The following is a 14,722-nucleotide window of genomic DNA, read 5'->3' as shown; positions in this document are numbered from 1 at the left end:
GTTTTAGCACTGAAAGTACCAAGCCCTGGGAAAACCCTCGGTTAGTCATCCTAGGGTCAATATGTAAATGACCTTTGCCCCAGTTCTTAAACTCAAGGGTATTTAAGAATCTCTAGAATGCTTATTGAAACTTTATGCTCCTAGAACCTCACCTCCAGAGATTGATTTGGTGGTTCTGGGGGTAGATCCCTGGTAATCTGTATCTTTAACTAGGGTCCCAGGGATTATGGGGCAGGTGGTCCACAGGGCACACAGAGGAACACTTATGGGAAACTAGGCAGCATTCGTCTGCGCACAAAGGGCTCTCCCAGTAGCCAGCCAGGAGACATCAGTACCCTGTATGCTTCCTCTATGAGTCCAAGAGATTGGGAGAGGACACGGGAAACTTAAAAAGCAAGCCTCTTTAGGGGACAGGTTTGGAATCGATTGAAAGTTAGGAGGCAGCAATAGCCTTGAAGAATACTGTCCACAACCAAGCTAGAGAAACACTACACCTTTTTTATAATTGCAAAGGAGTGGAGTTTTGAGGGGGAAAGAGGAGACAGTTGACACACTGAATACATTCTTTGCCCAGCAGGACATTAGCAGAAATCCCACTCCAGGCTGTCCTCTGAAATGAGCAGCTTGGTGACTCTATATTTTAGAAAGATAGATATACAAAATTAAGCAATATAGATGCACATTACTAAGAACAAGGGACGCAGCGGTGCTGATACTATGTGAGTTAAGTACGTTAGTATGAAAGGCCACCAAAGAAACCAGAAAGCAGTGGCTCTCAAACCTCGAGTCCATGAGGATCACCTGAGGGCTTGTTAAACCACAGACTGCTGGGCCCACCCCCAGAGCCTCAGATGCAGCAGGTCTGGGCCGAGCCCAAGAATTCGCGTAACTAACAAGTTCCCAGGTGATGCTGATGCTGCTGACCTGAAAGACACATAATCACTGGTTTTTGAAAAAAGTCCCTATTAGTTTGAAGGCATGAATCTCACCATATCGGTACCAGCTTGGTCACCTTACTTCTAAATTCACCGGAAAAAAATTAAAACTGGCTTAAACAGAAGGGAGTGTACTGGCTCGTGTAACTAGAAGTCTAGACAGGTTTTGGGGTCAGCTTAGCCCACAGGCTCCAGCCCCACTAGCTGCATCTGTGAGGAACGACCCTTCCTCCATCTGTGTGGCGGCTCCAGCTTCCTATGGAGGTGGGATGGCTGCAGCCTCTTCCGAAAGCATCAGGACTGAGGAAATGGGATCCGGCAACCCCAGGAGACCACTCCTCACATCCCACTGGCCTGAACTAGGTCACAAGCTCATCCGGAACCAATCCTGGACCAGGGAGGTAAGGATTATTTCTAGTGCAAAGGGGTCCACCCCTGGAGCTGCAAGTCCCCAGAGGCACACAAGCCAGTTGGGAGAGGGGTGAATGCCTAAAAAGAGTCAGATTCTCCCAGAAAGGAAGGAAGGTGTGGGTGGGGCACCCAGCAACGTCCAGTGTAGGAAGTGGAACGTAGAATCTAACTAAATGGCAAATGACTCACCTAGTGGTCTGGCGTTGGGGTGCAGGAAGTTCGGGGACCAGCCGTACTCAGGTATCTAGGCCAGTCAGTGACTAGCAGGGTATCAGTCACTGGACTCAGACTGAGGCAGGATTTTAGGGGAATGGTCTAGGATCGAAGGAGAAGACGACTAGGAAAGGAAGGTGGATGCCAGCCTGAGTTTCTAAGTTTCTAAGACATGAGCTCAGGCCAGGGGGCGAGAGACAGATGAAGTACAGGGGAGGTAACTTTTTACCTTTACCCTTCTAGGCTTCTTCTCGGCAGGGTCCAAGAATTAAATTGACGTTGGACAGATGGACAGGAGAAAAGCATGCACATTTGCATACATTTTACCTGACACAGGAGCCCTCGTAAGGAAATGAAGCCCCACTCCCAAAGAAATGGCAAGAACTATGGACCTTTATATTGGGTTGAACAGAGAGAGGCAGTGTGGAAAAGTAGGTAAACTATGTGGGGAGGCGAAAAGAAGTTAAGAATTATTTTAGCAAGGTCTTCGTGTACAGAATTCTCTGTGTCAACTTCGGGTCCTCAGTGACAATGATGTTAATTTCCTTCTGGTACAGGGAGGGCATCTTTCACATGGAAGCTTTTATCTCCTGTTTTCGTGAAGAAAAAGGGAGATTAGAATGCCCTTGCATCTGCCATTTTTCAAGTGCCTTTGGTTCAGAATAATCCTTATGCCGAAGTGGCACATTCTGCCACCTTTCAGAGCTATTTTAGGATCTGAGGGGTCTCAGATCCCCACTAGGTCTCAGGAAAAAAAAGAAGCACAGCTCTCTAGAGTGGAGGCACCAGGTAAAGACAAAACTAGTAAGAGAGTCAAGAGTACTTAAACATAAAAAAAAAAAGCTACAAAGCTAAAAAGCTCTACATCCCTCCAGCTAAGATGGGGACTGGGTATAGAAACTGGGGAGGGGCTGGGATACTAGATGGGAGCCCGGTAGCTCCATTTCAGGGGTGAAAAGGCTTCTGTGAGGCCACCGAATATGGTGATGATGAGTAGGACCTTGGAACTAGGTGGCCTGAGTTCAGATCCCACAGCTACTACTTACTTGTGATCACCAGGCCTCAGTTTCTTTATCTATAAAATGGGGTGATGAGTCCCCACCCCGGAGGGAAGTTGAGAGTTAAATGAGGTAGACTATCTAAAGTGCAATCCTTAGATTATTATAGTGCCACTGTTGGAACAGTCCTTATCTGGCACAGTGTGTGCTATGTAGCCGCTTATGTGTTACTTATTTAGCCTGAGAACCTACTGCTACTTGCAGTCTACTCCTAGACCTTTGTGATGGTAGCTATGAATATTGGAAAACACCCAACTTCAAGTCAAACAAGAAATAACTCCAAAAGCCATTTTAAATTTATTGAATGACATGTGCATCGATTCTATGCGGGGTTGGAGACAGATGAATCAGATCAGGATCAGCCCTTCCAAGCTCCTAGAGATTACAAACCCTGCACACAAATAATTCCAAAACAAGAGAGCCAACTCCCTTAGGGAAGTTTCAAAAAAGTCATAAGGTTGTTCAGTTGTAGCTTTCATGACAAGCTGAAAGAACCAAGAATGACTTCAGAGGGGTGGGGGCATCTTGGGACTGAGGAAAAGAGCTTGATCTAAAATAAAAAAAGGATTACCATGATAATAGAATCATATGCTACTAATATACACCTAAAGCTAATATATATCTAAACTTTCTATATCATCCTTCCCCATATTATCACATTCAGCTTCATGTGCCTTTATTTTGTGGGTATACAAAAACCCAAACGCTACTTAAAAAAGGAAAGGTTTAGGGACTTCCCTGTTGGCGCAGTGGTTAAGAATCCGCCTGCCAGTGCAGGGGACATGGGTTCGATCCCTGGTCCGGGAAGATCCCGCATTCCATGGAGCAACTAAGCCTGTGTGCCACAACTACTGAGCCTGCGCTCTAGAGCCCACGAGCCACAACTACTGAGCCTGCCCGCCACAAGTACTGAAGCCCGTGCATCTAGAGCCCATGCTCTGCAACAAGAGAAGCCACGGCAATGAGAAGCCCGTGCACCGCAACGAAGAGTAGCCCCCGCTCGCCGCAACTAGAGAAAGCCCGCGCGCAGCAACAAAGGCCCAATGCAGCCAAAAATAAATAAATAAAAAATAAATAAATTTAAATTAAAAAAGAAGGAAAGCTTTTGCTTTTTCCTTCTTTGGAAGAGTAAGTCCAACAAACGTTTCTAAGATAAGTCCTGTGCTTTTTGACGTGAGCATACTAGATGTTCAAAATGCACCTCTCCCTTGGGAAATTCATCACATTTCAAATCATACATGTCTGTTAAAGCATAGATCTGTTCTACCTTCTACGTATTTGTTATTGCTGCTTCTGAAACTTCCTTATGGCCCCAAAGAGGTCTTAATCCCTGTCAAATGTTATTATGTTACCGACTTTTATATAGTCTTGAAAGGGGTTGTTTATTTAGTTTCAGTGACTCCTTGTTACTGCCAAATATTATTTCATTTCAGCCCAGATGTAAGGGGTCCAATGACTGGAATTATTTCACAGCCCTGACATTGTCGAGAGATGGATACCAGTTTAATTATGGACAGCTGAAAATGATCCAGGAGTCACCTGCTATGGATATTTATCATCATTATGAACTTCTCACCAAGCTGTTGTCTGAGCCCTTTCATAACGTTCCATTTGCGTTCGACAGACAGGATGACCTACATGGAACCCAGATCTTCTGTCACCTTGAAATTGATGTAGGGACAGCTTCATATTGCTTGATTATTTTCTTTTCCTCTGCTCAAAGTGAGAAAATATGTTTCAGTCATTCCTATCCTTTTTCTTTCCTCTTGTCTCTCTCCATTGCCTTCTCTCACTGCTACCCTGCTCCTTCCAGCTGTTTTTCCAATTATGCCTCATTGGAAATTATTCATTACTTAAAGAATGTGAACTGGATAGACTAGATACATAAAGGATCAAGCAATGCAATGACTGCAATGTAGTTGGCACCCAGTAAATGCAGGAGGAATGAAGGAGGGAAGAGAGTGGAGGGAACAGGAAGGGACGCTGAGGAGTTGCAGAACACTCAGATCATTACTCTGTCTCATTTTAGAAGAAATTAAGAATAACAGGGCTTCCCTGGTGGCACAGTGGTTGAGAATCTGCCTGCCAATGCGGGGGACATGGGTTCGAGCCCTGGTCTGGGAAGATCCCACGTGCCGCGGAGCAACTGGGCCCGTGAGCCACAACTACTGAGCCTGCGCGTCTGGAGCCTGTGCTCTGCAACAAGAGAGGCCGCGATAGTGAGAGGCCCACGCACCGCGATGAAGAGGTGGCCCCGCTTGCCGCAACTAGAGAAAGCCCTTGCACAGAAACGAAGACCCAACACAGCTAAAAATAAATAAATAATAAAAATAAAGGAATTCCTTTAAAAAAAAAAAGAATAACAGACTTCCTCCTCTCCCCCTCCCAGAATACGCTGCACCATGACGGAATCTGTTTTACACCTTTTCTTTTTATCTCTGCTTTCCCTAAATGCATCTTGATCTGTCCTTGTCAGAGCAGAGAAAGGGTTAAATGAAAGCAACCAGGTTACCACCAGCTGATAATAAATTAAGGTTCCCCTTCTGCCTGCCCAAATGCACATCTCTCCACCATTACTTTTGTCTTTCCCCCAGCCTGAGCTGAAAGGTCTTCAAGAATTCCAATCCTGCCCTGGATGTAAGCATAACAACAGTAAGAGCTCACTTTAGTGAGGGTTTACTGTGCATAGACCATTCCATGCTAAGTCTTTTTATGTGTTTCTTCATGCGGTGCTCGATACAGTCTTGTGAGATCAGCACTCTTCATATTCTCTTTCTGTACATCAGTGGTTCTCAACCAGGGACAGTTTTGTCCCCCAGGGAAATTTGACAATGTCTGGAGACACCCTTGGTTGTCACAGTGGGGTAGCCAGGGATGTGCTAAAAGCATCCTCTAGTGCATGCAAAAACCTCCTGCAATAAAGAATTAGCTGGCTCAAAATGTCAATAGTGCCACTGTTGAGAAACCCTGCTGTAGCTTAAAAAGCTGAAGTTTAAAGGAGTTGAGTAACTTTCCCAAGGCCACCCAGTGGTATTTGAGAAGACTGGAATACAGGCGCAGCCTGTGGTTCTGTTTTACGCTGCCCGTGAGTAGTTATGGCTTCAGCAGCTGGTTCATCATCCCTTGTACCAGAGGACCTAAAATTCCCAACAGGAATCTTTTCCTATGAGGGCATCTCCATATGTCACCTTTCAGTCACTTGAAATCACCTGCTCATCCATCCTTTTCATCAAATATGCAGAATCAGTCCCATCTAAAGCAGCCCTTCACTCTAGACATTGAAAATTTTGTGAAAAACACACTCGTACATACACACACACACACACACACACACACACACACACACACTAGGGCAATACTTCCTCTGACTTTGTCATTTTATAAGCAGATATAGCGTATATAAGACAAAAGCAGAATGCATAAGCAACAAACTTTGAAGATGGCATATATAGTTACAGTTTGATGAATAGATTATACATATTTAATCTGACATGTGTTTAATGATAAACATAAGCACTTGTGTTCTGCAGAATAATTAGCTAAAAATGGTAAACAGCAGTATTACTTTTAAGGTGTCAATCAAAGATGTTAGTATTATTCTCTTTTTATTAATTCTTCAGTATCTACAATCTCAGTTTTGCCCATGTTTTGAGAAACTGAGTATCTTTTAATAATCTTAATCATCCCCAAAGGCAGCCACCAAAACACACATACTCTTGTGCAGACATGCACACACAGGCACATGCATGCACACAGACCCATGAGTCTGTGCACAGTCTCGTGGTCACACACAGTCACACACCACATAGCCACACACACTTGGACACAATCACACACAGACAAGTCCCAGGTCTTACCCCCCAGAGCAGTTTCCTTTGCCTTTACTCCTGCCTCACAATACAGAGCTGCTGTCTCACCAGTTTTCTGCCCCACCTACCCACTCACCCTCTCTGATGCTTCTCCTCTGACAGTAATCTGAAGGGTATTTCCATTTTCCCTTCAGAGCCCTTCCTCTGAATGACCTAGCCCTGGTGTGTAAGAGCAACTTCAGGCAGTGAAACTTGGAGTTGGATGCATGGGAAACTAGTCATGGCTGCAAGACTGCTGTCACACTGCAGCCTCCCAGTGCCACAAAGGTGAAACCATATTTATCTTCAGAGCCAGCCTTAGGCATTGCAAGATTTCAGGTTAGAGAGAATAGCTACCTCCCGTCCTAAGTTCTCAAATGCCACATCTGTGACTTATTGCTTGAAATTCTATCATCAGTTGCTAGTCCCTTTCATTCTATAAATAAGGGATAAAATTTTATAATACAGCTTACTCACTGGTATGAGTAAAATTCATTCAAAGTGAGTTACCAAGTTAAATCTTTTCTATTTTAGCAGCAGGAGGGATTTAGAAAGCAAAAAGGTGCTCTGTATCTTCCTGAATTTTGCCTTGGACCAGCCCTGCTTATCCTCACCTATACAAGGGCACATTTCTTAAATGACCAGGAAAAAATGTCTTAGCCTGGAAGTCACAGATTTCCATTACCTTTCACTGTGTAATATCTGAGTGCACCATTACTATTTTATAAGGCATGTAAGCATTTCCTACATTAATAAACTTTGCCAAGGATGGTGCCAAATAGGATATCTTTCCTTTCAGTTTTGGCATAAAATCTAAGGGACAAAGTGATGGGATGATTAAACAAACATTATTTTATTTTATATATTGAAGTATAGTTGATTTACAGTATTGTGTTAGTTTCAGGTGTACAGCAGAGTGATTCAGTTTTATATATATATATAACTGAATATATATATATATATATATATATATATATATAACTGAATCACTTTTCACTATCACACAGACATGTTCTGACCAAAACAGGAGCCACTAGTTACATGTGGCTATTTACGTTTTAATTTAATCCATTAAAAAATAAAATTAAAACTTCAGTTCCTCAGTCACACTAGCAATATTCAAGTGCTCAATAACCACGAGTGGCTGGTGGCTACTCTTTTGTATGGTACAGGTAAAGAACACTTCCATGATCACAGGAAGATCTGTCAGCAGTGATATAGACAAAGAAAAGTTGGAGAATATCCAGCGTTAATGCGGGCAGTGGGGAAACAGACCCTTTCGTATAGTGGTGGTGGAAATAAAAGTGCTGCTAACTTTTCAAATGTCAATTTGGAAGTATCAATAAATATTTAAAATACGCATGCACTTAGTAGGAAAAAACCCTGAAATTACCTAAATGTCCATCAATAGGAAACTGGTTATAAATAAATGACCAAACACCCATACAATAGGAGGTTATGCCAATAATTTAAAAATACATGTGTAAACAATACGTGTCAGCACAGAAAGCTGTCCTAGATAACTTTTTTTAAAAAACATATTTATTTGGGCATACTTTAATGCTTAGTTTTAGAATATAATTTCAAGAAACCCAAATATAATGTTTTACGCTGATTTTTACCTTAAGATTGGCCTGAATTCTATTAACATTCATAATTACATTTATGCAAAGACTATTGATACATGAAGACACATAAACACATACACAGCTACCTTTGGGCTATGAGTAATAAATGGGCTCTTCTCTCATACAGAGGTGTCCTAGATAACTTTGGATGTAAAAACACAAACCACTTGACAATATGAAAGTGTGATACTATTTGTATTAAAATATAAAAAGATATAAGTATATGTCTATATATGCATAGGAAATTACATAAGGATACACAAGAATTGGTTAATGGAATGCAGGAGATTGGGGAAGCATTTTCTTTTCATTGTACGTCCTTCTGGTACTGCTTGCACTTTTTACCATGATGAGGAACTATTGCACTTGGTCATATATTAAGGAAATGAGAGAAACAAAAGAATGTGGTACCAAATGAATGAATGAACGAACGAACGAAGAAAGAAACAAAGCGAATTAGATCTGCATGTCAAAAACCTGTTTGCTCAGCCCTAGGCTAGTTTGGACTGAGCCAAGTTTATGGATTCTGTTCCTATTTGCTGAGGTCTTTACATATCCAAACCGATCCTAAGTCGTTGACCCAAGAATAATGGGTTAAATGTGAAATCATATCTTATGCATTGTTACAGCTACTGTAACAAATACCATGGACCCTCAAGGAGGGCCCTGAAACCAAAAGACTTTTAGGAAAAATGGTGACTATATTTGGAGTTCCTGGAGGAAAAGCCTTTCCTCATCCCATCCCTCTCCCATCATCCTTCCCTTCTCTGCCCCACATAACCACACCTTTCCCTCTCCTCCACCACCTCTTTTCCCTGGTTTGTTCCAGGCAAGAGAAATGCAGATCCAAAATCTTTACCCTTCCTCAGAACTCACCTGGATTGAACATGCAGCAGGTTAAGCAACGGTTCAAGCTGTTCCTTGTGCCTCGTTGTAAGCACACCAGGGAAGCCAGGCAGCAGACCTGCAGACCTCATGGAAGTCCTATCTATCTATCTATCTAACTATCTAACTATCTATCTATCTATCATCTATCTATTTATGTATCATGTATACACATACATATATGTATGCATATGTGTTTATATGTCTGTATGTATACATGCACTTGTGCACACACATACATTTGGTTTTCATGGGAATCTGTGGAACAGTTCTAAGTGTTTGTCCCAACCGATGCCGTGCTTACTACTAATGTGGGGAGGATCCACAGAGAGGAGGATGGAAGAGGGGAAGGGAGGGCATTAGTGTCTGTGGGTGGGCCTGATCCCCAGGCAAGGAAAGAATTTGGTTCATTTGGTGTATTTGTGTTGGATCAGATCATTAGATAGTAAATATGACATAAGTCTTTGAATCAGGTCAGTGATAAAGAGAGAAATGTTTTTATTTCTTAGTGTGCTCAGAATCACAAACTTCCTAACAGACAAAGGGCATCCACCCTCAAAATAAGATCTTTACAGTCATGTCTTCCTGCCTCAGCTGCACTCTTGGATGCTAAATTTCCTCCTACACCAGTCTTTCCCAGAACTAAGCACCTCGGGTAGCTTGGCCTGGATGTCCCCCCAGCCCTGGCAGGCCCCGAGGCCTGGCCTGAGTAGGTCCAGGAGACATGTACAGGCCTCGTCTGGGAACAGTTTTTCTCCATTTAATAAGTCTCATTTGCCCATAAGATGTATTTTTTAAGTTTCTGACTCATGCCAGGCTCATTTATATGGTATTTTGGCTTGTTGAGTACCCAGGTTTTAACCCACTTAGGGCTGTTTTTCTGCCTAGTTCTGGAAACTTTGGGGTTTGTCTAATTACTCCTCAACCCTGATCAGCTCACAGCTCCCTTTTTCTCTTGTATCCCTCATCCTCCCAAGACCTACTGCCCTTGTCGGCTTGCCTCCCCAGCACACAGGCACACGGACACACACAGAGACACACAGATGCACAGACAGACACACAGAGACATACAGATACACAGACACACAGATACACAGACACACAGACACACAGATACACAGACACATAGATACACACAGACACACAGAGATGTACAGATACACAGACACACACAGAGATGTACAGATACACAGACACACACAGAGACACACACACATGGACTAGATACTGGACAAGTAACCCTTACAATGCTGGAAGGTTGAAGATTTGATTATTATCTCAGTTAATACGAGTAAGGCAAGGGAAGGGAAGCCTTTCTGGAATGTCACGTGAGAAGCTGCACTGCCTCTTAAAATCTGTGTCTTCTGCAGATGATTTTTCTTCCCTCAAAGACGTATCCTTCAAACAAAGGCCCTCTAAGGATTTGTTTTTCATCTGAGCCCAAACTACTGGCTGTTGACTGGCTGGAAGTGTGAACTAGGGGGTGTGAGAAGAAAGACTTTTCAGTAGAAATTCACTTATAAACATTTTTCTTTTTCTGCCTCTCCTGGAGATGACCCACATTCCATTAAAAAATTTCAGTCTAAGATGTTTTTCAGCGGAGACTTTCATTTACATTAATTATCCCAAGGATTCACATTACCATTCCCTTCGGGAGAAGCACAGAGAGAAAATGGCATGCGTGGCAGTCAAACCTCCTCCGAGCAACCTCCTCTGAGAAGGACCAGCGTGCCGGTTTCTGCCATTGCCACAGTGCCACGTGCAGCGCTGTGCCCTTCTCCGGGACTGTGGGCATTGGCACTGAGTCTGCCTCCGACTGGGCCGCCCTGGGCTGCTCAGGGAGGAGGGAGCGTCCTCCGGGCTCGCCCCGCCACTGCTCTTACTGGCTCTGTGTCCATGAGATCACGGGTGCCCAGCTATTCCTAATCTCCCCTTTTCACAGTAGGGTATCATTCTTATTTTGAGGCTGTGCCAGATTTTTGTTTTAAACCCAGCTCTCTACAGACGGTTTTCGATTGACCAGAAATAACATTTATGGCCCGCAAAACACCTTTCTCTTGGGACATTTTGTTGTGCTTTGAGTACATTTTAACACAGTGAGGTAACATTCGTAGCCTAATAGGTACACGGGGATAGAAAACAACTCCAGAGACATCCCATCCATCACCGTGACGGCAGGCAGGCTTCACCCACACCACCCGAGACATAGGTAAATATCCTGTTTTCACAGGTCATCAGGAAAAGAGACCCAGTCCAGTGTTGACTTCCCTTCAACGCTGTCATTATATTTGTATCACAGGGAGACGCCCCATGCTAGACTGCTATGAGCTTCGAAACTCAAAGCTGTGTATTTTGAACCAGATGTCACAGAGAAGTCTGATAGTCGACACACTGTTTAGCTGGTATTGAAAAAAAAACATTTCAAACGAAATACACCTACCCTTTGAGGCTGGACCCAATCGGACAGCTTTCATTTTATGTGTGACTGTCCGTCCCCTTAGGATTCCCTTCTCTCTTGAGTCTGGTCATCATTAAGTGGTGAGATTCTACAGGTGTACCCTTATGTTTTCCAGCTCCCAGAAATCACAGCCACCATGTCCCTTTCCCTAAATCGTGTTAGCAGGAGCAGAACTGCCATAAAAAGCAAAGAGCTCTGTTTCATGGAGGGTGTTTGCTTAGACACATGCAAAGCTTTCTGACATTTGGTTTGTTCCTTTGGTTTTTGGGAACGGCAGCTTTAAAGGAGTCCTTTCCCTGGCTTCTCCCTCCTGCGTTGCAATGCAGGAAACCCCGATGTGGTCTCGAGGCGGTCCGATTACATTTTGGCATATGATAATCCACAGGGCCATCTGCAGTTAGAAGCAAAATAGCCATCTCCCTTTCTTTCAGCTATTTCCCTTGGCAAAGTGAAAAGTCATAAGGAACCGGATTGGTCAGGAAAGCCCTAGACCAAGGGCTGGTATGAACCTCAGACAAGACGCAGCCCGATGAGATGCAGTGTGAGCCGTCATTATCTGAGACTGAGGCTGTGAAATTGACACCATATGCGCCCGGAGGAGTAATTGCACCAAGGGGGGAGAAAAGCAACATGTCAGGACATTTTAGTAACACCTAATTCATCCCGAGGCTATAAATAAATCTGATGCTTGCCTGAAAACAAAAGTCGAAAAACAGTTTGACTAGATTACCTTTGTGACAGTGCTTCTGGCCGAGGTGAACTTTATTAGGGAGACAACATGAAGAGAGAGAAATACATAACAACTTCTTATGGTATATTTTACGTGATTTTATTTTTTATTTTTTTGCAGTAAATAAAGTGGTTATAGGGCTCCAAGGAAAAGGGCCCAGATGTTAGAGAAGTTGTGTGAAATTCAGAGGAAACAAGCTGTAAAAAGTGCAGTTATAAAACAGGCTGTCAGTGCCACACATCTGGACAATACAGCTGTATGTTCCTAGTGGCTGTCGTCACCCAAAGAAAACTCAGTAACCTTATTTCACCCCAATTAGGCTGCATACCAACAGGATCAATCTTAAATTGCAAGGGGGTGGGGGAGCAGCGTTCGAACGGCGCCTCTGTGTCAAACAGCTTTTATCTTTCATTTGAATTTGGTCACCAAGAACTAACATAGCCATTTCCATTTTTATAAAACCCTATTTAATTTATAGCGTCCTAAGAAGTCAGGGTTTGACAGTTTGGACTATTGGCTGTGCCAAACAACAGACTTTCTGTAGCATGAAACTGACCTACCGGTCATCCTAACACAGAGCTCCACCTGTCTTTCCTCCACCCATGTTTGGGAGTCTGAGTCTAGCACCATCATGGGAAGCACTTATTGGAAAAAGTTCATTTTCAGACAACCCAATCTACTTAGAGTAGAGGGTAAATGCCTCTCTTTATGGCGTTGGGGCATTTTCCCCTAATTTTTTTGGCCCGCAATGAGGCACCTTTGCGGCAAGACAAATATTACAAAACTCAAAATACCATTTCATCTTTTCATCACTGGCAGACATGCCAAAGGTTATAAAATGCCACTTTCCTAATAATTGTGTTTCTTCATAGGTTTTAACGGCAGCAAAAGCAATTATGGACAGCGGAGAGAAATTCACCTTACCACTGATAGGGAAACTCTTGAAATTTCAGCTTCTCCAGGTTAAATTGAAGGACCAACAGCGACGGGAAAACGAGAAGAAGGTACTGGGAGGGCGATGGTGGGTTTTCTAAAGACGGCAAGGAGTGAGTGAACTGCAGCCAGGTTCTCTGGGGCACTTCCTCTCTCCGTAAGCCTGCCACGATGTGTTACCTAGCACATTTAACTGTTGCCTCAACTTTTTAGGGAAAAGCCTATCCAAAGAGCTGTTGGAGGAATTACATTTTCTCAAAGACAAACCCATTAAAAATAAGTGCTCCTATGCAGAAATGTGACAGTATCCCAGGGCATGTGGCTGAGGTGGTTTTTATGGTAGTCTATTTATATGTTAGGAACAAATTAGGGGACCAAAGGAGAGACACAGAGTCAGGAGAAGTAAATATAAAAAGGTGAGAAAACCCCACAAAGTTAGGGTCTAACTATTTTAAATATTTTACATGATATTCAATAGGAGTACCTATTAAAATAATGGGCTACATCTGCACCTTCCTAATAATCTAAATATTTCAGCAGCGCTCCATTACTTCTACTCCTATATTATATACCTGCTTATTTCTTCATGTGTAGATTTTTCGTTTAATTTGCCTATGGAAGTCAATCTGTGTGTTTTCCAAAGATTTGTATTTTTCATCTGAAAAAGTATTTTAAAATAGTTTTAGCAAAGTGATGCCAGTTTCAAGTCCATTTACTATTTAACCTTAGTCAAAATGAGAGATGTTTTTCTTATTTTCCAAATCATGCTGAAATATTTTTGGAAAGCCAAATGCTTCTGTATGTACATGTGTAATGTGTATGTGTGCGTGTGTATGTATGAAATGGATTTATAAGTAAATTGTTTCTTTATGCCTCTAAGTGGGAGAGGCAAAACCAAGTCATGGAAGAAGAAAGAGAAAAGTGAACATGTTCCAATAATACCTACTTCCCCTTTGTAAGAACCCCCCAAATCTGGCTTTCCTATTTGAATTGAACTCTTGACAGGGTAACTGTAGAAAAAAATAATAATGCCACCTTAAATTTGTAATATAGGGCTTTATGTTTTTCAAAGAGATTCCGCATTTAGCATCTTACTAGGGTGGTGTATATTGTCCCCAGAAAAATTCTACTTATTTGAAAATAGTTGATGGTATAGTTTTCCATCTATATGAAGCTCTTTCCAACGTATACAGGAGATTCATACCTTAAAAAATACTCAGGGACGTTAAGACTTGGCAGAAGAAAAATTGGAAAATTTGAAACTAGTATAGAAAGATCTTTTCTTGTCTTTTTAAAATTCAAATGTCACATGGGAATCTGAATTACAAAAAGTAGACTGTGAGTCCTGCAAAAATTCTTGCACCTTGTGTTTGCTTTGTGCTTTCCCACAGCACCTACAAATATACATAACACATTAAGAGTGTCAATTTCTTTGTTTGCCACCTGCTTTAAGTCGGTAATTGTAATAGGAGTAGGTTTCAGATTTCAGTTAACAAATTTTAAGTAACAATAAATGGAATATCCTGGCAACCGAGGAAACGTTTTTAAAACTAACAGTATAAAGATATTTCTGCACTGTTATTTTGCTCAGCATTTTTTTTTGAAATGTGAACAATATAATAC

General features: G+C 42.4%; 1 protein-coding gene across 1 annotated transcript in view; it reads left to right on the top strand.

Annotated features, from left to right (window-relative positions):
• Nucleotides 1–14,722, top strand: part of SPAG17 (sperm associated antigen 17) — a 218,408-nt gene that overhangs the window by 40,265 nt on the left and 163,421 nt on the right. Inside the window, exon 4 of the mRNA XM_068538157.1 lies at nt 13,039–13,170. Within this exon, the coding sequence (XP_068394258.1) occupies nt 13,039–13,170 (132 nt within the window). The remainder of the gene's footprint in view (nt 1–13,038; nt 13,171–14,722) is intronic.

Source organism: Eschrichtius robustus, chromosome 3 (assembly GCF_028021215.1).
Source record: "Eschrichtius robustus isolate mEscRob2 chromosome 3, mEscRob2.pri, whole genome shotgun sequence".
Lineage (NCBI taxonomy): Eukaryota > Metazoa > Chordata > Mammalia > Artiodactyla > Eschrichtiidae > Eschrichtius > Eschrichtius robustus.
The sequence above is the reverse complement of the archived record's forward strand: the minus strand, read 5'-3'. Positions and strand labels throughout refer to the sequence as shown.